Below are 23,186 nucleotides of genomic sequence, written 5' to 3'. Positions count from 1 at the left end.
TCAAGCTTGGTGGGGGTGTGGCTGTGTCAAGCTTGGTGGGGGTGTGGTTGTATCAAGCTTGGTGGGGTGTGGCTGTGTCAAGCTTGGTGGGGGTGTGGTTGTATCAAGCTTGGTGGGGTGTGGTTGTGTCAAGCTTGGTGGGGGTGTGGTTGTGTCAAGCTTGGTGGGGGTGTGACTCGTCTCAAGCTTGGTGTCGAAGCCTTGAGACAGTGTCAGAAAGCTTTCGTTCACATACAGACAGTCTGGATGAACAGCCACCACAATGTGTTCACCCGAACGCCTGTTTCATTCCCCATAGACCTAAGGGAGAAAGGAAGGGGGGGGGGGGAGTGTGTTAGGAGAGAACAGTTGAACAGAACACAATGGTGAACAGTGATCCTTCACTATAAATTCACCGCGCTGGGCACCATTACCCACCGGGAGGATACGGTGACCACCGCTGACGTAGACGGCTATTCGCAGAAAGGAACCAAAGTTTTCCTGGTGCAGTTGAGTCTATCCTGTCGCGCAAGTCCTCATGAGCCGCTGCGCTGTTATCCACCATCTGGTGGATATTCAAGCCGGTGAACGTCCGGTCTCGCTTCATGCAGGTCGGCGTTCAATCCCCGACCGTCCAAGTGGTTGGGCACCATTCCTTGGCCCCCCGTCCCATCCCAAATCAGTATCCTGAGTCCTTCCCAGTGCTATATAGTCGTAATTGCTCATTCTCCTGATAGTCTATACCCTTTGGAAACAATATACAACAAGTGCTATTGGTTCGACGTTGATTCAGCATTTGCTCTTGGATATACGTAAATATATACACATAAATACATGTTGAAGACACCAAAATACTCCTAATACCTGCAGGCTTTGCAGGTGTCTGGTACCACATGTTATCCCAAATTATATTTTTCTTTGTTACAAGTATTGAAGTTCCTTTCATCTGCGTGGATGTTATTGTGATGTTTACTTCTTACAGGCAGAGTAATGATGGTAGTGGCGATGAGGAGGTGGCCGCTGCTGCTGCTGCTGCTGCTGCTGCTGCTTGGTGAAGGTGAGGGGAGAGTGAGAGACATGACAGTGTCAACAATGAAGTACACGAGGAGTCACAATAACGTGGCTGAAATATGTTTACCAGACCACACACTAGAAAGTGAAGGGACGACGACGTTTCGGTCCGTCCTGGACCCAATTTTATTTTTTTGATTCACAATCGACTTGAGAATGGTCCAGGACGGATCGAAACGTCGTCGTCCCTTCACTTTCTAGTGTGTGGTCTGGTCAACAATGAAGTAGAAGGCATCATATGTCATTATTGCACATTGTAACTGGCACGAGGACTCTTTGCTACGTTACTTAGAGCGTTCCTTTATTGAGTGTTCCTTTATTGAGATCGTTCCTTTTTTGAGATCGTTCCTTTATTGAGAGCGTTCCTTTATTGAGTGTTCCTTTATTGAGAGCGTTCCTTTATTGGGAGCGTTCCTTTATTGGGAGTGGTCCTTTATTGAGATCGTTCCTTTATTGAGAGCGTTCCTTTATTGAGAGCGTACCTTTATTGAGAGTGTTCCTTTATTGAGATCGTTCCTTTATTGAGAGCGTTCCTTTATTGAGAGCGTTCCTTTATTGAGAGCGTACCTTTATTGAGAGCGTACCTTTATTGAGAGCGTTCCTTTATTGAGAGCGTTCCTTTATTGAGAGCGTGCCTTTATTGAGAGCGTTCCTTTATTGAGAGCGTCCTTTATTGAGAGCGTACCTTTATTGAGAGCGTACCTTTATTGAGAGCTTTCCTTTATTGAGAGCGTACCTTTATTGAGAGCGTGCCTTTATTGAGAGCGTACCTTTATTGAGAGCGTTCCTTTATTGAGAGCGTTCCTTTATTGAGAGCGTTCCTTTATTGAGAGCGTACCTTTATTGAGAGCGTTTCTTTATTGAGAGCGTTCCTTTATTGGGAGTGGTCCTTTATTGAGATCGTTCCTTTATTGAGAGCGTTCCTTTATTGAGAGCGTACCTTTATTGAGAGTGTTCCTTTATTGAGATCGTTCCTTTATTGAGAGCGTTCCTTTATTGAGAGCGTTCCTTTATTGAGAGCGTACCTTTATTGAGAGCGTACCTTTATTGAGAGCGTTCCTTTATTGAGAGCGTTCCTTTATTGAGAGCGTGCCTTTATTGAGAGCGTTCCTTTATTGAGAGCGTCCTTTATTGAGAGCGTACCTTTATTGAGAGCGTACCTTTATTGAGAGCTTTCCTTTATTGAGAGCGTACCTTTATTGAGAGCGTGCCTTTATTGAGAGCGTACCTTTATTGAGAGCGTTCCTTTATTGAGAGCGTACCTTTATTGAGAGCGTTCCTTTATTGAGAGCGTACCTTTATTGAGAGCGTTTCTTTATTGAGAGCGTTCCTTTATTGAGAGCGTTCCTTTATTGAGAGCGTACCTTTATTGAGAGCGTTCCTTTATTGAGAGCGTTCCTTTATTGAGAGTGTTCCTTTATTGAGAGCGTTCCTTTATTGAGAGCGTACCTTTATTGAGAGCGTTCCTTTATTGAGAGCGTACCTTTATTGAGAGCGTTCCTTTATTGAGAGCGTACCTTTATTGAGAGCGTTCCTTTATTGAGAGCGTACCTTTATTGAGAGCGTACCTTTATTGAGAGCGTACCTTTATTGAGAGCGTACCTTTATTGAGAGTGTTCCTTTATTGAAAGCGTTCCTTTATTGAGAGCGTTCCTTTATTGAGAGTGTTCCTTTATTGCAGGCGGGTCCAGGGACACACGCTCCTGCAGGGTAACGAGCATTGATGTCATTGACGTCGACGAAACGACCTCAAACTTCACCTACAGCATCAGTGTGGAGAACGAGGTGTCGTGCTCGAGGAATGGTGAGTCTGTACTCTAAAAGGTCCTCCTCAAACCCATCCTCTGAGGTTTCTCTTCAACCCAGCCACTGAGGTTCCTCTTGACCTTATCCTCAGAGGTCCTCCTTGAACCCATTCTCCGAGGTCCACCAAGAACTCATGCTTCGAGGACTTTTATGCTCATTCAAGGAGGTTAGTCTTCACTACCTCCCTGAATGAGTACCATTTGATCAGGACTCTGATGAGTACTGTCTACTCAGACTCACATATGAGTGTCTAATTTGCACCAGCATCCTCCCTCTGTGCAAAGCTGTTTGATTTATTCATTTATTCACCTGATCAATTACTCAAGAGTCTCATGATGCAGTCATGTCTCTCTCATAGGCCTAATATCTGCAGCTAGGGGAGGCCTATGCCACTCAAGGCGTCACAGGCCAACTTTAATATGTGTGGGACCAATATATATTAAATTTTCTTAATTCCAGATCACTGGCAAGGCGAAATCATATCCTGCCATGATGGACATATTACACAGGAATGCCAGATCAGGGTGAGTTGACATGCTGAAAGTATTGATTCTACGAATATATAGAGTTGTGTCCCTTTTCTCACAGTATAGTTTCACTTTATATTTAATACATTTTGGTGCATCTTACTGTGAAAACTTTGCCACATATACACACATTACTAAATACTAAAGTACTAAAGTATTTAGTAAGCAGGGGCCAGATTCACGAAAGTACTTACGAACGTGTACATCTTTCCTCAATCTTTGACGGCTTTGGTTACATTTATTAAACAGTTTACAAGCATGAAAATTTCCCATTCAATTGTTGTTATTGTTATAAACAGCCTCCTGGTGCTTCGGAGCTCATTAACTGTTTAATAATTGTAAACAAAGCCGCCAAAGATTGAGAAAAGTTGTACAGGTTCGTAAGTGCTTTCGTGAATTTGGCCCCAGGTTATTTCCTTGACTTTCATTTTTCGAGCTTTTATTCCATGCATTTAAAATGCTTTTTAAAAACTTCAAGTATGACATCAGCATTTTGGTATGCTTCAGATGTTTGCATAATTGTTCTCCATAATGTCTTTCAAAGTGACATGAGTAACTGTGAAAGCCAAGATCTTCCTGCTCTTAATTGTATTCCTCATTCTTTTTCTATACAACTGGTAAGTTGACTTCTGAGCATCCTCTCACAAACCTTAGAGACGCATGAAGCTGTCTAGAGGCTTCCACTTTCACTGTGTCGAGTGAATTTCTAAACCTGTAAGTAACTCTGCAAAGGTAAATCAAATTCAGACGTGTCAGGAAGAATGCTATTTCAGAACCCAATTTTCTATGTTTTCCAGTTTGGAGGTGGCGTATGCTGGGTGGGCGAGCCCGGGAGCTGGAGTCTGACTGTCGAACATGTTAAGTCAGGATGCTTCGACGCCCCGGGGCGAAACGTCATTCCTAACATCTCCATCTGGTTCAAGTGAGTGAGGTGAAGTCACCTGTTCTTGAATGAGTTAGGTTGTGTTTGGGTGAGGTGATGTCACCTGTTCTTAGATGAGTTAGGTTGTTCGAGTGAATGAGGTGATGTCACCTGCTCTTGGATGAGAAACAACCCATAGACAAAGCCCCTCTTCAAACCACGGTAACAATCAACATCCCACAGATAAGGCATATCTTAGGCTCTTCAGCCTAAGAGCATTGCCTACGAAGAAAACGCCGTGGTAAGTTACTTACAGCTCTCTAACAAAAGGCTCTTTATTACCTCATTTATGGCCACTCGCCAGACTAATGTGGAAAGCTAAATTGCTCTTTATCCCACTAATATAATTGTGGTGAGATGATAGTGCAAACAGACAAGGCAACTGTCAGTTGAGGATACATAAAGGTGAAGATGTACACGTCGGGAATACAGGTTGGAAATGAGGCATTGGTTGAGGGTATTTGACTTTACAGCACTGGAGAAAGGCCATATTCACAACATATAAAATACCTAGAGGGATTGAGAAGGCAAAGATTGTTCAGAATGGAATATGACAGGACGTGAGGTGTTGTCTGGTGGCCAGAGACCCAACTGACTGATGCCAGAAGTGCCTATTTAGTGTGAGAGGAGTGCATTAGTGAATAAGCAAAGTGACCATTAACTTACCATTAACACACAGTGTACGAGACCTTAACCTTACCATTAACCACACAGTGTACGGGGCCTCAATATAACCGTCGCTGGGTCGGACAAGAGAGTGAAGTCTTGGACACTCTACATTTTTAAGGTAAAATTATGTACTATCGTCTTATTTGTTTGAATGAAATGTGTGTGTGTGTGTGTGTGTGTGTGTGTGTGTGTGTGTGTGTGTGTGTGTGTGTGTGTGTGTATATATATATATATATATATATATATATATATATATATATATATATATATATATATATATATATATATATATATATATATATATATATATATATATATATATATATATAACGTGTACACTAAACTATATGCATGATAATATGTACACAAGAATGTACATGGGGAATGTGTACACGAGTATGTGCTCGTAATAATGAATACACAAGAGCCTGTATATAACAACGTGTACGGTTGTATTAGAGTACATATACAAATATACTGCATATACAAAAAAAAATAATTTTTTGAGATTTAAAAATACCAGATTTGTATCAAAATTATTTGTATTTAACTGTTAGTTTTGATATTCCCAAATATCAAATATTAAAATGTAAATCAATTTCTTTCCTGACCCTTTGCTTCACAGGCGCGGAGGAAGGAAGAGAACCCACCATGCAACCAGATTATTCTAGTAATTATTGAATGAGTATTATTGAATCTTAATATTAATCGTAGGAGATTAATCGTAGTAGGAGCATCGACAATAGTCAGGCCAATAGTACAATCACAGCTAATAGTGAAACAATAGTATTAGTAATAGAATCTTCAATATTATTCATTAGAGTAGCCTACTAATAACAGAAAACAAAATATATATATATTAGCAGTAATAGTATGGCAATAGAAGCTACTCTAGCTTGCTACTATTTACTCCTATTAGCCGTAAAACTATTCATGGTAACCAGTAACTCATCTATAATTAAATATATAATAATTCCATTCCCCCTACCGCGAGAAAGCCTAGGTCAACACCGCAGTTTGTGAGGCTAGACACCTTGTCCTCAGTGGGTGACAACAACGGGCTCACCCTCACTCGGGACTTCAAGGTCGACAGCTGCTACTGCTTCATAGTAAGTGATGGGACACACTTCTCCTGATGCCCGAGTCTCTGGCAGGGCCAGGACTCATTTACCCAACCACTTACGAAGCCTCTGCATTCTTTTAATAGTCTTGGTAGTGACTTTGTTTACACTTATCACACAGTTATCATGATTTCCGAGGCACTACGAGATGGTTTTAAACAATAATAATATTAGATTAAGACGTTTCCTAGTATGTAAACTGTTTAACTTATTTAGACGAAGCAGCCATGATTGGTGAAAGATGTATGGATTTCGTACATGGATGCGTAAGTGTTTGATGAATCCATGTGAATCATTTTCATCAAGTAGCCCTTAAATTAACTTAATTATTTTTTGCTCTATCCGTTGGTTAGTTTAAACCATATCAACAGCTTAGCTAACTCAGACATGTTATAATACTTACAGATTCGAGAACTGCCATTGAAACCTTGCAACAAGAACACATACGTGACAACATCCATCTGATCACAAATGTCATATCATTATTGTAAACACTCAAACGACAAGGCCGACGGGTACTTATCAACTGGGTGCTAAGTCATGTGGGAATAATAGGAAATGACATTTGCAGACGAAGCTGGAAAAACTTGCAACTAAGAGAAGAAATGTAGACATTTACATACCACAGAGTCTATCACAAATTAAGAAAGTAATTAGAAACAGAGCAATGCAGAAGATGTACAGTGACCACAACACAGCAGTTGCAACATCAGGATCTGCGGGTTGGTACAAGAATTGAACTAACTATGAACCACTTATTTCGATGAACGGGAGCAGTAGGAGTAGGACAACAGAAGTACACTTACATCGCATCAGGCTTGGATACCCATGTGCATGGGAAATAGGCTTACAGGTTCCAGAAGATGAGAGGAAATGTCAGCATTGTGGAGAAATGTCCGACAGTCTACTGGATTATTATAAAACACAGGAAGAACCCCTGGAAGAATGGCAAGCAGTTGGTATGGTATTACACATGCGTATCAACCCTGGCTAACACCTACATTGACCTCAGTGCTGCACAACCAGGTGGCGCTGCCACTCACAGGGAATCAGCCAAATCCCGTAAGTTAGAGAACTGGATCACCACTACAATTTGTCCCCATTGCTTCTGAGACACTCGGCGCCCGGGGTTAAAAGTGCCACCATTTTTTTTAATGAACTGGATTCTAGGCTCATTGAAACAACAAGAGACCCTAGAGCTGCCAGCTTCCTTTTCCAGCGCCTCAGCGTGGCGATACAGAGGGGAAATGCACACTGTATTCAGGGTTCCTGCCCGCCATCTGAAGAGCTGGAGGAACTCGACAACTTATGATAATCATCTTTGTACCCTATATGTAACTCCTTTTATGTACCAAAGTTTAAATAAAACGAATATACATGTATATATACAAAAGAATGGGAGTGGTAGGAGAAGAAAATATTAAAATGTTCAGTGAGAATCCACAAGGTCTTCTCTGAACACCCTTTATCTTCTTCTTCGAGGCTATGGGTCCCTACAATTGCAATAGAGGTGGTACCCTCACACTTTTATTATATATATATATATATATATATATATATATATATATATATATATATATATATATATATATATATATATATATATGAGTGGAATTGAAATTGAAATAAGTTTATTGAGTTACAATAGACACAAAGAGATGAGGTAGTGTAATCTTACTGTTACAGTTGCAGGCTGAGGGGTACGTGCCTCTCATGTCCCCAGTGGAAGCCTTCTCCCACCACGACTCCTGCTTCCCTAAGCCACTTGATGTGGTTCACACCTCCAGTCCTCTCAAGCGCAATACGTGAGTAGCTGAAGCCAATTGTTGACTGGAGGTAGTGTGTTGGTAGTGGTAGTTTGCTAGTGTTGCAGTCTGTTAAAATTACTAGTTCGTTAGTGTTCATATTGGCAATTGTCGAATGCAGTTTTTCCCAAGCTCATTTTGGATAAAAATCATTCTATTCTCAATCTCGAAACACTGACAACCCACCACCAAGCAAGCAACCCTCTCAGCTTGCCCGAGTCAGGCCACGGGCAGATAAATTGGATCAATTTAGATTCAGGAAAGACCTGGGTAAATACCGGTTTGGAAACTGGGGTTGTTGATGTGAGGATCTAATTACCGGGCAACATAGATTTGGGAATCACTTGATTGTTTAACAGTAGATATAGATATTTTCCTCCCCGAAACGCTTTGCGTAATAGTGGCTATAGGCATTGTATGTACTAGCTCTATCTATAAATTCATCATTAGTTGTATGACCCCCTTGTATGTATGTACTTTACCTGAATAAACATTTGAATTTGAAATGAGTGAGTTTGGGTGGATTTAAATTGGACCTGTGTGGTATGGAGCGATAGGCTTTCTGAATTGTTTTACTTACGTGGTTCTTCAACAGGCTTCACGTGGTAGCGGTGGTGGGTGCAGCAACACTGGTGGTGCTAGGTGTGGGAATGCTTCTGGTGCTGCTAGGCAGGAGGTCGCCCAGCAAGCTAGGAGCAGGCAATGAGCTTCACCGCAAGTTCTATAACTCTCACGGTAAGGCTGAAAGAAATTGAAGGCGTCATTAGGCTTGAGATAACTTCTACTGTCATGTTATTAATAGGAGGGGGATTAGGAGCTGCATCTTGGTGAACACACACACACACACACACACACACACACACACACACACACACACACACACACACACACACACACACTAGTGCTAGTGAACACACACACACACACACACACACACACACACACACACACTAGTGCTAGAGAGACTGATCTGAAGCAGGCAAGTCGAACACTTAGAACAAATCAGTTTTGTCTCAAGGCATCAACACGGATTTAGTAAAGGCAAATTATGTTAAAGGAAACCATTAACACAACACCGTCTAGATAACCCTTGCCATATATCACTGTTGTTGTAACTGTATCTATATATATATTACTGTAACTGTATCCCATATATCACTGTCGCTGTAACTGTATCACCCAGGGAAGGCTTCTGGGGCTGGGCGTCGCGAGCTGCTGTTGTTGTGCACCCATGATGTCATCCATCACCCTCTGGTCAAACGCCTCACCAAAATGCTTCAGGGGAAATTTAACGTAAGTCCTGTGCTAAGTCAGGGGCCTTAAGATAAGTCCTGTGCTAAGTCAGGGGCACTGAGATAAGTCCTCTGCTCAACCAGGGACACTGAGGTAAGTCCTCTGCTAAGCCAGGGACCCTAAGGTAAGTCCTCTGCTAAGCCAGGGACCCTAAGGTAAGTCCTGAGCTCAGCCAAGGACCCCTAAGGTGCAAGGGACTCCATCTTGCAGCGATCCTGTGTTAGATCCGAGGATCAACGTCTCCGCGGCCAGGTTTCCGACCATGCCTCCTGCCTGCTGCTCTGGGACACGCACATCTCCTGCGCCAGGTAAGTCCACGACGGGCTCACCATATCCCGTGCTGATTGGATCGTTTTGTTCCCAGTAGCTGAATCTAAAACAACAACATGCTGGTCTGGGCGACCGGGCTGTTAGACACAACTACTAGCACATGAATCACAGTCCGGTTGATCAGGTATCTACAAGATCTCTCTCTCTCTCTCAGGTATACGACCTATGCGACTATGGGGACCCGAAACGGCTTCAGGACAGCAACGAGTGGCTAATGAGGAAATTGGTAGGGGTGCCTAGTGCCACAGTGCCGGTAGAGGGAGTGCCTAGTGGTGCCAGAGTGCCGGTAGAGGGAGTGCCTAGTGCCAGAGTGCCGGTAGAGGGAGTGCCTAGTGGTGCCAGAGTGCCGGTAGAGGGAGTGCCTAGTGCCAGAGTGCCGGTAGAGGGAGTGCCTAGTGGTGCCAGAGTGCCGGTAGAGGGAGTGCCTAGTGGTGCCAGAGTGCCGGTAGAGGGAGTGCCTAGTGGTGCCAGAGTGCCGGTAGAGGGAGTGCCTAGTGGTGCCAGAGTGCCGGTAGAGGGAGTGCCTAGTAGTGCCGGAGTTACCATAGTGCTGGTGACATCCCCGGCCCTCAACGCCATCACGCGGACCCTTCTCAACCCCAACAATGGTGAGCAACTTTTTTCCTTCCATTTTTTACACTGTTTTGATACAAAGGTAAACTAGTTGTGACTTTATCAGGCTGAGAGCTCGCCCTTCCTGGTGCCAGGTGAGTGGCACTACAGTGTGCCAGGCACCACTACACCACGGGGACTGTTTGTTTATATATATACACTTTAAGCACTTTCTATTCACTATAACAATAAACAAACTACACATGAGCTAAAGCTAGAACAAACAGAACATAAGAGAGTTCATTGCACCGACCTGTATACATGTGAGTCACAGCTGATCCGCCGGCCACCAAAACAATAACAGTCAAGCGAGCATCCATCCGGTACAACAATATTGCCCGAAACGCTTTGCGTACTAGTGGCTTTAGGTATTGTATGTACTACCTCTATCTTTAAATCTAACAGGATGTTTGTACTGTAACGCTGTAACTATGTATGTACTGTTCCTAAATAAATTATTATTATTATTATTAATATTATTATTATAACTCCAGCCAGGTACGATAGCTACAACACATTTACTAAACATTTGATTACAGGAGCAAACAGCAATTTCTTCTGTTATTTATGGAACCTTGTTCTAGTTCTAGAGTATCTAGTGCAGCCCAGCAACTTGCAACTATTGACCAACACATCTAGACTTGAAATTGACGAGAATTGTATTCGAGAAAAAGACATTTAGACTATCAGATCGTGGGACGACATATTGTCTCGGTGAGAGGGGATGTTTAATGTCTTAATGGATGTTATTTATAAGTTCTATAAGGCTGTGGGAAAACATATGCACAAGTATAATTATTTTGCCTCAGTTTAAATGTGATGTAAGTCAGGAGTTATATAAAGGGATATGTAACATTGTGGTGTGCTTGCAGAAGCAGATACTGTGCTGACGCCAGACCAGGACCACCACCACCACCACCACTACCAGCACCACCACCACCACTACCAGCACCACCACTACCACCAACAGCTGATCTTCGCACTTCGCATCATCATCAACAGTTCTCTCATCCGCGACTACTCCAGAGTCTTCGTGGTCAGGTACAGTCACTCATCACTCCCACTACGCCCACTACCACTGTACCCATCATCATCCTTCCCTCTTCCACCCCTCCTGAAGACTCATAACTCATCTCCATCCTGTCATCGAGAGAGCCGCTTAACCCGTCATATATTCCAGGCTTGGTGGCGGCGCTGAAGAGGACGTGCAACTAATGGTAGCGAGTCGTCGATATGACCTCGACACGCACTTCGACAGGCTTCTATATGATATATCAGGTCAGGTCAAGGTACATAGGATTAAGGAGTATGTTGACCACATTACACACTAGAAGGTGAAGGGACGACGACGTTTCGGTCCGTCCTGGACCATTCTCATGTCACAATCGACTTGAGAATGGTCCAGGACGGACCGAAACGTCGTCGTCCCTTCACCGTCTAGTGTGTGGTCTGGTCAACATACTTCAGCCACGTTATTGTGACTCATCGCCTACATAGGATTAAGGACTTGCCCGAAACGCTATTAGCTACAAATGATATTTTCACATTGTAGCTGTAACTCATTATAATTGTCTGCTTTCCTTGCTAGTGTGAGAAAGGAGGATGAAGATACTGGTATCTGGGGAAAGGAGAGCAACGAGGCATACGCAGACAGGTGGTTTTGAGAGAGGTGTCTGCTGGCTAGACCGCCTCGGGCCCTCTGGAAGCAGAGCGAAGCACACGCTACTGTCTTCACTATATCAGCAAGTTTAACACCAGCATCATTAGCACCTGTAGACCTGCCCCCCCCACTCCAACGGCATCACTACCACCACCATTCAACCTTCACCACCACTACTTCCAACCACCACAACTACCATCCCTTAACACCTACTACAACCAGTATGCACCAGGATCTATTGCTAGAGGATGTTGTTGTTGTTATAGCTACTCAGAGCGAAGTGTCCATGTAGCACGGGCTATGGTGAGCCCGTATGCTAGAGTACTGTAGTCCTGTATACATACACATGCAAAGATGCTAAACGCCTGCTAAACATCTGTCGTAAGTTATAATGCAGCCTCCTGAGCCTTGAAGAAACACCCCCAGCACCACTGTATATGTAGGAATGGGGTATATGTAGCATAGGGTATATGTAGGCATAGGGTATATGTAGGCATAGGGTATATGTAGGCATAGGATATATGTAATATTTTATGTTCCTTTGGTATGAGGGAGCTTTTCTGGCCACCCAGCATTGTGAACTTTAGTGCCCTATGTCCTATGGCTGGGAGGGTAGGGCAGTCAGGTACCATCCCAAAGATCCTGGGTTCGATTCCCGCGGTAGGACAGAAACTCTTAGGCAACGTTTTCATTCACTGGATGCTTCTGCATGTTCACTTAGCAGTAAATAGGTGCCAGGAGTTAGTCGTCTGTTGTGGGTTGCATCCTGGGCAGGGTCAGTAATTCGACTCTGGGAAGGATGGGGGGAGGTCTATCTATCTATCTATCTATCTATCTATCTATCTATCTATCTATCTATCTATCTATCTATCTATATAAATAAATATATATATATATATATATATATATATATATATATATATATATATATATATATATATATATATATATATATATATGTATTGGAGGGGATCTAAACATTCCCTCTAATGCGTGGTTTCCTCCGGGGCTATGGGTTCCCCTTCTTCCAGCTAGAGGTGGTACTCCCTTCCATATATATATATATATATATATATATATATATATATATATATATATCCATATATATATACATATATATATATATATATATATATATATATATATATATCCATATATATATATATATATATATATATATATATATATATATCCATATATATATATATATATCCATATATATCCATATATATCCATATATATATATATATATATATGGATATATATAATGTTGTTGTTAATGTTGTTGTTGTTATAGATTCAGCTACTCGGAACAAGTTCCAAGTAGCACGGGCTATGGTGAGCCCGTAACTTACCCGGTACAGGAGCGGGGGCAAGTAGCACGGGCTATGGTGAGCCCGTAACTTACCCGGCACAGGAGCGGTGCCCGTGGTACTGGCTTTGTAAGAATGTCAACACACAAATGTTATGTACTCTCACAATCACAGTATACCTTCTTGTATATAAGTCAATACATCAAAATGTTGTCTCCCTCATGGCGTAGTGATAACACACTCAGCGAGCAATTTGTCCTGGGTTCGTATCCTGGCCGGGGAGGATTAACTAGGCGCCAATCCTTAACTCAATCTGTTCACCCAGCAGTAAAATGGGTACCTGGTGCTTAAACGATTTGGCTTCAATAAAAAGCCTAACGTGTATGAATACACTCTGGCTTTCTGTCCCCGACACCGTGGATTATTATGTATCAATAGAATGTAACAACTACAAGAATAGAACAACTACTGTACAAGAATGTAACAACTCTTGTATATATCTAAAAAAAAAAAAAAAAAATTAATAATATAAATATTGTTGAGTGCTGTCTGTCCTTTACTCCTCAGAGAAGCCAAGTCTGGAGTTATTTATTATATATATTTCTTCATTAACATGTAAGTGTATTTCACTAGACATTGAAAGATGTAAATAACACCTGATTTTTGTTTTGAGTTCAAATGTTACTTTTTGTTTACGTATATGAATAGAAAATGTGGTGCAGCCATAACAGAAAATGTGGTGCTACCATAACAGAAAACGTGGTGAACATGCAGTTGAAGGGGAGACTTGATAAGATACAACCATATCAGTATTCCAAAATATTGAAAATTATACAGCATAGTACTTTGTTAGATCACTATAATTTAGGAATGTTCTTCCATACTAAGCTCGTACAACGATTTGAGTCGTACATTCGTACGTTCTCACCTAGTTGTGCTTGCGGGGGGTGTTGAGCTCTGGCTCTTTGGTCCCGCCTCTCAACTGTCAATCAACTGATGTACAGGTTCCTGAGCCAACGTGTGCCCGAAACTGTGTGTATATTAATGGCTTTAGGTGTAATATATATATATATATATATATATATATATATATATATATATATATATATATATATATATATTAGCTCTGTCTAGATCCAACATTCTGTTTGTGAATGCTTTTGCATATATGTACTTTTACCTGATTAAACATTATTATTTTTATTATTATTATAAGGAATATTGAAGAACAGTATCTGTAAACTGGTTGTTAGCTGGGGCTCACATAGTAATTGGGGTCCATAGGTAATGGGGTCCACTACCACTCTCTACATAGGTAATGGGGTCCATTACCACTCACTACATAGGTAATGGGGTCCACTACCACTCAAAGGATGGGTATGGGGTCCACTACCACTCAAAGGATGGGTATGGGGTCCACTACCACTCAAAGGATGGGTATGGGGTCCACTACCACTCAAAGGATGGGTATGGGGTCCACTACCACTCACTACATAGGTAATGGGGTCCACTACCACTCACTACATGGATATGGGGTCCACTACCACTCACTACATGGATATGGGGTCCACTACCACTCACAGAATGGATATGGGGTCCACTACCACTCACAGAATGGATATGGGGTCCACTACCACTCACAGAATGGATATGGGGTCCACTACCACTCACAGAATGGATATGGGGTCCACTACCACTCACAGAATGGATATGGGGTCCACTACCACTCACATAATGGATATGGGGTCCACTACCACTCACAGAATGGATATGGGGTCCACTACCACTCACAGAATGGATATGGGGTCCACTACCACTCACAGAATGGATATGGGGTCTACTACCACTCACTACATGGATATGGGGTCCACTACCACTCACTACATGGATATGGGGTCCACTACCACTCACTACATGGATATGGGGTCCACTACCACTCACTACATGGATATGGGGTCCACTACCACTCACTACATGGATATGGGGTCCACTACCACTCACAGAATGGATATGGGGTCCACTACCACTCACTACATGGATATGGGGTCCACTACCACTCACTACATGGATATGGGGTCCACTACCACTCACTACATGGATATGGGGTCCACTACCACTCACAGAATGGATATGGGGTCCACTACCACTCACTACATGGATATGGGGTCCACTACCACTCACTGCAAGGATATGGGGTCCACTACCACTCACTGCAAGGATATGGGGTCCACTACCACTCACTACAAGGATATGGGGTCCACTACCACTCACTACATGGATATGGGGTCCACTACCACTCACTACATGGATATGGGGTCCACTACCACTCACTACAAGGATATGGGGTCCACTACCACTCACTACAAGGATATGGGGTCCACTACCACTCACTGCAAGGATATGGGGTCCACTACCACTCACTACAAGGATATGGGGTCCACTACCACTCACTACAAGGATATGGGGTCCACTACCACTCACTGCAAGGATATGGGGTCCACTACCACTCACTACAAGGATATGGGGTCCACTACCACTCACTACAAGGATATGGGGTCCACTACCACTCACAGAATGGATAAAAGGCATAATAAATTAACTAAATCAAATCACGTTTCTCTCAGCCTGAATATGTAAAACATTTTGTACAGCAAATACAATATCTTGCAAATAAAGTCTTTGATTCATATGTCTTTATTTGTCCCTTTTAATCCATACACATACATACTTAGCTTAGAATTTTAAAAGCACCGAATCACCTTCTGTGGTTGAGTGTTCAATAAACCCTTGAACTGTATGTTTAACACTTCTCTAACCCTGTCCATGGAGGACAGAAGAAAATGTATATATGCTGGTTAGCATTGTAAATGTGTGGCCACGTCTGTGGTAGAAAATAATAAAAAAAAAACAAAAAAAAAACAAACATACATACCATTCATCTACTCCCTCTGTGTCTCAGTCTTACTGAGGCCGTCCTGCTGTATACCTCATGTATACCTCAAGGATTATGCATACTGAAGAGTTTACACAACTTGGTTTACACAACATCCGTAGGAGCCGTGAGAAGGATTCGAACCTGCGCACCGGGTGTAATCCCCATTGACACATTACGTTAATGTGATTTCTCTGTACACACAGGTTCCATATATTTTAAATTCATTCCAGCATTACCTGTAAGTGTTCAACCTCAACTCTCTACCGGCGAGAGTAACACTTGGGCATTATCTACTCTTGATCACGATGGTAGATTATGCCCATAATCTACCCTTGATCATCCTGTTAACGAGTAGAGTGGAGCTGGTAGTTATAATGACCTTGGGACTGGCTGGTAGAGTGGTAGAATGACCTTTGAACTTACAGGTAGAGTGGTAGAATGATCTTTGAACTGACAGGTAGAGTGGTAGAATGATCTTTGAACTGACAGGTAGAGTGGTAGAATGACCTTTGAACTGACAGGTAGAGTGGTAGAATGATCTTTGAACTGACAGGTAGAGTGGTAGAATGACCTTTGAACTTACAGGTAGAGTGGTAGAATGACCTTTGAACTTACAGGTAGAGTGGTAGAATGATCTTTGAACTGACAGGTAGAGTGGTAGAATGACCTTTGAACTGACAGGTAGAGTGGTAGAATGATCTTTGAACTTACAGGTAGAGTGGTAGAATGACCTTTGAACTTACAGGTAGAGTGGTAGAATGACCTTTGAACTTACAGGTAGAGTGGTAGAATGACCTTTGAACTTACAGGTAGAGTGGTAGAATGACCTTTGAACTGACAGGTAGAGTGGTAGAATGATCTTTGAACTGACAGGTAGAGTGGTAGAATGACCTTTGAACTGACAGGTAGAGTGGTAGAATGATCTTTGAACTTACAGGTAGAGTGGTAGAATGACCTTTGAACTTACAGGTAGAGTGGTAGAATGACCTTTGAACTTACAGGTAGAGTGGTAGAATGACCTTTGAACTTACAGGTAGAGTGGTAGAATGACCTTTGAACTGACAGGTAGAGTGGTAGAATGATCTTTGAACTGACAGGTAGAGTGGTAGAATGACCTTTGAACTTACAGGTAGAGTGGTAGAATGACCTTTGAAGTGACAGGTAGAGTGGTAGAATGATCTTTGAACTGACAGGTAGAGTGGTAGAATGACCTTTGAACTGACAGGTAGAGTGGTAGAATGACCTTTGAACTGACAGGTAGAGTGGTAGAATGATCTTTGAACTGACAGGTAGAGTGGTAGAATGACCTTTGAACTGACAGGTAGAGTGGTAGAATGATCTTTGAACTGACAGGTAGAGTGGTAGAATGACCTTTGAACTGACAGGTAGAGTGGTAGAATGATCTTTGAACTGACAGGTAGAGTGGTAGAATGACTTTTGAACTGACAGGTAGAGTGAACCATACAAGCACCACAACTACCACCACCACCACCACCTCCCCCAGACCACACAGGAGACCAACAAGTTGAATGCATCAAAAGAAGAAGCTACGAAAAACCATCTCTATCCCCCCATACCATTAAGGTCAGATTCGACGAGGAATTTGAACGTCAGAATAGTTGTATAACGAAACAGGTACATCAAGGCTAATTGGCGGGTTATAGAGAACTATATGGACGTCATTCCGGCTACCGCCACTCAGACTGACAAGTAGGCACCACCACTAACCTAATCACCACCTACCACCATCATGACGGCATGATAAAACACACCGGGATTCCCCTTCCTCACGCCTTAGATCGCCTTGACCTTGGCACACACACACACACACACACACACACGAGAGAGGATGAACAACCCTCACACGCTTTATTCTCTTCGGCTGTTTGCTGGGAAGTTCGCATGACGAAGATAAACGATCTGTTGGCCTCGAACGAGGAGCAGGACGCGGGGAACAAGGCATAGCGGGCGAATAAATGCATTGCGTGTGCTGCAAGAGATGCACTGACCGCCAGCAAGCCACAAAGAAAATGGATTTGAACGAAGAGCAATGACAGTTGCAATTCAAACGTTCAAACTCAAACCGTCGACCGGTTCTCGCGCCAAGAACTTTAAAACCAGTAACCGTCTCTAATTGCATGATTCGCTCATCCTCATACAGACTTCGTTATTCATTGAGAGGAGATGATTTCTTTGTTCTTGTTGCTGGTTAGGGCAGAAAAGTAAAAAATACATTTGTATACATTAGAATTTACCTATTTACAGTTAATTGTTATTAATATTATTTTCTACTACAGACGTGGCCAGACATTTACAGTGCTAACCAGCATATATACTTTCTCTTATGTCCTCCATAGACAGGGTTAGAGATTTATTAAACATATAGTTCAGTGATTTATTGAACAATGAGCCACAGAAGGTGATTCTAGTGCTTATAAAATGCTAATCTAACCCGTATTTGCAGTACGTTAGTGATGAATTATGAAGAGTAATTCCGGCAGCGGAAGCACTTTTCAAGGGGGGAGTTTCGAGTGCTATTGGTTCCTCTTCAAGTGTAAAAACACACTTCATTCGTAAACACAACCCGGCGCTTGTTTAAGATTCACTACCTGGAACAAAAAGTTCAAAGTAGCACGGGCTATGGTGAGCCCGTAGTGGACTTCTCTCTCTCAGGTTATGCTCGTACAAGCAGTGGCGCGTCCCTCAAGGTCATTCCAATTGTGTTCAGTTTTGTATAATTAAAATATAAATGACTATTATGTATATCTACAAAACAGGATATTGGTTTGTTTGTCTCTCTTCCTTGAGGAAGGCCAAGTGCTTGGAGGCTATTGCGTCGTTAATCGTTAATTAACGAAACTCATTAGACTTGTTAAACTAGTGGGTGTGGCGGGGTTGTTAAAGACCCGTCTTTGTCAAGGGGGGTAGATATTTTGACCAGACCACACACTACAAGGCGAAGGGACGATGACGTTTCGGTCCGTCCTGGACCATTCTCAAGTCGATTGTGTCAAGTCATTCTCATTCTCAAGTCACAATCGACTTGAGAATGGTCCAGGACGGACCGAAACGTCGTCGTCCCTTCACCTTCTAGTGTGTGGTCTGGTCAACATACTTTAGCCACGTTATTGTGACTCATCGCCTGCACACGGGGGGTAGATATAGACAGCAGACATAAGGGTAGTCTGCTCACCATAGCAATCCCCCCCCCTCCTATATGAAGGTGATAGAGATGAGATACTTGGTACAGAGCTTATAGAACATTATAATCTGTGCATAATATTACGGGAATTCATATATTGGCGCCTTCTATTCAGGTCTTAATTTGATTAAGTTACTACGTTGTCATTTTCAGATTTTTTCATTTCCTATTATGCCATCTCCTATTCTGTCATTTTTTTTAGACAGGAATAATGAATTTCCTGTATAGAGCAGCTTCGAGGTGATTTTAGGAAAATTTTGCGACAGATCTTGTTTAGTGATCTGGCTTCTCTCCCTCTCTCTCTCTCTTCCTTCCTGCTTTCTATCTCTCTCCCTCTCTCTCTGGACGCTGGATACACCTGATCCTCAGTTGGCCACTGGCACCTAGAGAGGAAACATCTTAAGGGTGAAGTGTGTCAACTTGTTGGGTGCTTCCCACTGGCAGGTGTTTTGTTTACGGTGTTGTAACACCCCCCCCCCCCCGTGTACAGGTGTGTCCTGCAGTGTTGTACCACACACTGGTGTACAGGTGTGTGTGCTGCAGTGTTGTAGACAGCACTGCAGGACACCCAGGACACCCAACGCCCTCATCCTACACCCAAAATCAAATCCTAGCAACACAGCAACTCGCAAGATCTGGTATCACCTAGCAACAGCACAACTCTCAAGGCTCGCAACAGGTTTAAAAGTTAGTTATCGCTTTCACGGCTCCAGCGGATACAGGAGCAGACGACTTCTGACTCCTGTTGGCAGGTTGGCAGCCTCCCTTTCCAACAGCTCATGTCAAGCCTTACGCTACTGGTTTCCCCCTGGAATACGACCCGCCAATCTGTTTACTGCTCAAGATTCCTATGTTCAAGCTCCCCATGTTGGGGATTTCTTGTTGGCTGACTAATTCTGCCTTGGGCCATCCCGTCTGAGCCATCGTGCCTTAAGTATTGGTCTTGCCGGCCTTGTCTTCACCAAACACCGGGGTATCTGCAGCTATGTGTTGGCAGACATGGAGGGAAGGTAAACAGGTCATATGGGACTACACGTGAGCGTCTACACTGGCTGATAGCTATCTACCTCACAGTACAGCTGAGGGAGGCGGGGCGGCCACCTTCAGGGAGACTCAGAAAACCAACAAGTACAGGGACCTAGAACGTTGTTACAGGTTCGTGCTATAGGCTCTGAGACTCTGGGCGCTTGGGGGGTAAATGTGCACTTAAGTTCCTAAAGGAGGTGGGTGAGGAACTCATTAGGAACACTAGAGACTTAAGAGCGGAACGTTTCCAGTTGCAGCGCCTCAGTGTCGCTATCCAGAGAGGAAATGCTTGCTGTATCTTGGGCACGTACCCAACATCCGAAGAGTTGGATGAATTTTTCGAAACGTGACAACGTGTGTGTTTTCTGTAAACTGTAACACACTTTAATACAATAAAATAAATAAATCACATTGTTTAATTGTATACATTACATATTAATTTATATATAAATATATAATTATATAGATATATATAATCAAAGGGAAGGGGAGTACCACCTGTGGCTAGAAGAAGGGAACCCTTTAGCCTCGGAGAAAAGCACACACAAGGAAACCATGTGAACCTCTTAGCATCGAACCACTTGGACCAGATGACACACCGGTGGCCTTGCTGGTTGGCATTCAAACACCCCCTCCCTCCCTCCCTAACCATCTAAGTGGTTGGGCATCCTTACTGTCCTTCATCTTATCTCCTGATAACTACCTTACCAAACTGGGAAGCAGCTGGACCTTGAGAATGTTCCAGAAAACAAAATTCATAATTTTCTTTTTCCTTGTCAAATAGTAAAACAGTGTGTACTGATGTTTACAAAATTGTCCAAAAAATTATACCCATCATACTTTGGCTGTAACAGGCAAATATTATATGTGTTCACGAGAACACAATGGTGATTATGCTCGGCTTGGGATTGTGAGGGGCCACTATCACCTGCGGCTCGGAGAAGAGAGGGGGAATGAGAGAGAGAGAGAGAGAGAAAGAGAGAAGGGGAATGAGAGAGGGAGAGGGGAGGGGATTCAGAGTAATGAGAGGCATTATGGAGGAAAAAGTGGGGGAGGGACACAGACAGACAGAGAGACAGACAGACCCGGGCATTACTAGTATTTTACATATAACTGAAAAGCGATACGATACGTACAGCCAAAAGAGAAGTTCTGGGCATGTGAAGGAGCTTGCGTACCACGACACACTCATACTAAAAATATATTGGAACAATCCGTCCTCCTAATAGAACGTCGCATTTTGACGTACACTCCACCTAAGGCCAAAAAATTGTCGTACTAGAAAAAATGGAAGCGACTCGCGAAATTTACATAATGTCCAGTTTTCTGTTTTGAGTCCTCTGGTAGGTTAGGATAAGGGCACTTTAGTACGACAGTTTCTTGACGTTGGGAAACCTTAGGAGAAAGGGCTGAATTGATAACTTTTGAAGACAGACTGATGAAGATTAAGCCACCCAAGAGGTGGCACGGGCATGAATAGCCCGTAAGGGTTTAATACACTTACACATATATACATATATAAAAATTGATTCTCTCATAAGGAAAGTGTTCTGTTTGTTAAAATATTCTTGTACTATTCTTCAGGAAGACTCACTATTCTTTGTCTACAGGTGAGAGAGACTCCTTATTCATTGTCTACAAGTGAGAGACTCCTTATTCATTGTCTACAAGTGAGAGACTCCTTATTCATTGTCTACAAGTGAGAGAGACTCACTATTCTTAAGGTAAGAGTTTAAATATATATTTATCTCGAGACAATGAACTCAGAGAGCTCCAATACTCAACAAATAATTAAAATGAGTTGAGTAGCATTGAAAACATTATATAAGAGATCTTGAGTCCTGCAACAGGCGTCCTGTATCCCACAACAGCTCGCTCTGCCCAGCGAGGAAGGGAATTTTTGGACCAGCTTATGCTCTCGGGCCCCGACTGATCTGGGAGTCATGTCCTTGCCCGTGATGGACCTTTGTGCCTTGAGACGGAACGACCCTGTGTAATGTCAGCTGACTACACACAGATGAGGTCAGCTCTCTGGCTGATGTAAACAAAGTCAGCCACGTCCAACACACTAATGTATAGCCTTGCCCCCCCACACCCACACACAACCCCATGATCTCCTCATCCCCTACCCCCATCCTTTGCTCCCCTCCCTCGCCCCATACACCCACCAGCGCCCCCTCCTACTCATGGCGTTCAGCGAGGCATGACCTAACACCCAGACGGGGAGTTCCCGCGTGGAAGTCATGCTGAGTAGTGTGAATTTTTTTTGCGGCGTTGGTTCGAAAGTCCTTCTCGCGGGCATGGGAGGCTGACACGTCTGGTTCGTGTGGTCCGAAAGGCAGCTACGGCGAGATGTGAAGCAATGCAGGCCATCATAATTTCTAAATAGATACTCCACATAAACTGGTTCTGTGCATGCTATTTTGCTGTTCTCAATTCTCCTCTACTCTCACCTTCCTTCCTCTCTGTCTCTCTCTGTCTGTCTGTCTCTCTCTCTCTATCTCTCTCTCTGTCTCTCTCTCTCTCTCTCTCTCTCTCTCTCTCTCTCTCTCTCTCTCTCTCTCTCTCTCTCTCTCTCTGTCTCTCTCTATCTGTCTGTCTGTCTGTCTCTCTCTCTCTCTCTCTCTCTCTCTCTCTCTCTCTCTCTCTCTCTCTCTCTCTCTCTCTCTCTCTCTCTCTCTCTCTCTCTCTCTCTCTCTCTCTCTCTCTCAGCCACACAGGAGCAGTAACTGCGAGCCTCGACACTACGCGACAAGACAATTCAACCCAATAACAGGTGCATTTTTGAAACATTGGATTTGTGTTCAATTTTGATGACGTCCTTTTGAGGATTAGCCCTAACACCTGCTTAAGGATTAGCAGGTGTTGTCTGTGTTGGCAGTTGCGGTTGTTTAATTAAGTGTGTGTGTGTGTGT

The 23,186-nt window shown here is 43.1% G+C and overlaps 2 protein-coding genes across 4 annotated transcripts in view; one reads left to right on the top strand and one right to left on the bottom strand.

Annotated features, from left to right (window-relative positions):
* The window catches only part of IntS8 (integrator complex subunit 8), a 37,285-nt gene extending 29,380 nt beyond the window's left edge, over positions 1-7,905 (bottom strand). For both annotated transcript variants that reach the window (XM_069317157.1, XM_069317158.1), the window contains exon 1: positions 7,774-7,905. The gene's annotated coding sequence lies outside the window, so the exon portion shown is untranslated. The remainder of the gene's footprint in view (positions 1-7,773) is intronic.
* On the top strand, positions 132-12,721 carry LOC123767730 (uncharacterized). 2 transcript variants are annotated; one of them, XM_045757681.2, is made up of 15 exons: positions 133-590; positions 962-1,036; positions 2,732-2,854; positions 3,316-3,380; positions 4,181-4,305; positions 5,020-5,092; positions 5,600-5,644; positions 5,973-6,083; positions 7,782-7,900; positions 8,496-8,635; positions 9,084-9,193; positions 9,678-10,131; positions 11,008-11,176; positions 11,316-11,413; positions 11,724-12,719. In XM_045757681.2, the coding sequence occupies exons 1-15, from the start codon at positions 518-520 to the stop codon at positions 11,726-11,728; spliced, it is 1,785 nt and encodes a 594-aa protein (XP_045613637.1). In that variant the 5' UTR covers positions 133-517; the 3' UTR covers positions 11,729-12,719. The 2 variants fall into 2 exon arrangements, with proteins under 2 accessions (XP_045613646.1, XP_045613637.1); XM_045757690.2 differs by lacking the exon at positions 5,973-6,083 and having other exon boundaries at positions 132-590; positions 11,724-12,721.
* Positions 12,722-23,186: the final 10,465 nt, after the last annotated feature.

Source organism: Procambarus clarkii, chromosome 86 (assembly GCF_040958095.1).
Source record: "Procambarus clarkii isolate CNS0578487 chromosome 86, FALCON_Pclarkii_2.0, whole genome shotgun sequence".
NCBI classification, from domain to species: domain Eukaryota; kingdom Metazoa; phylum Arthropoda; class Malacostraca; order Decapoda; family Cambaridae; genus Procambarus; species Procambarus clarkii.
This window is presented reverse-complemented; position numbering and strand designations above follow the sequence as displayed.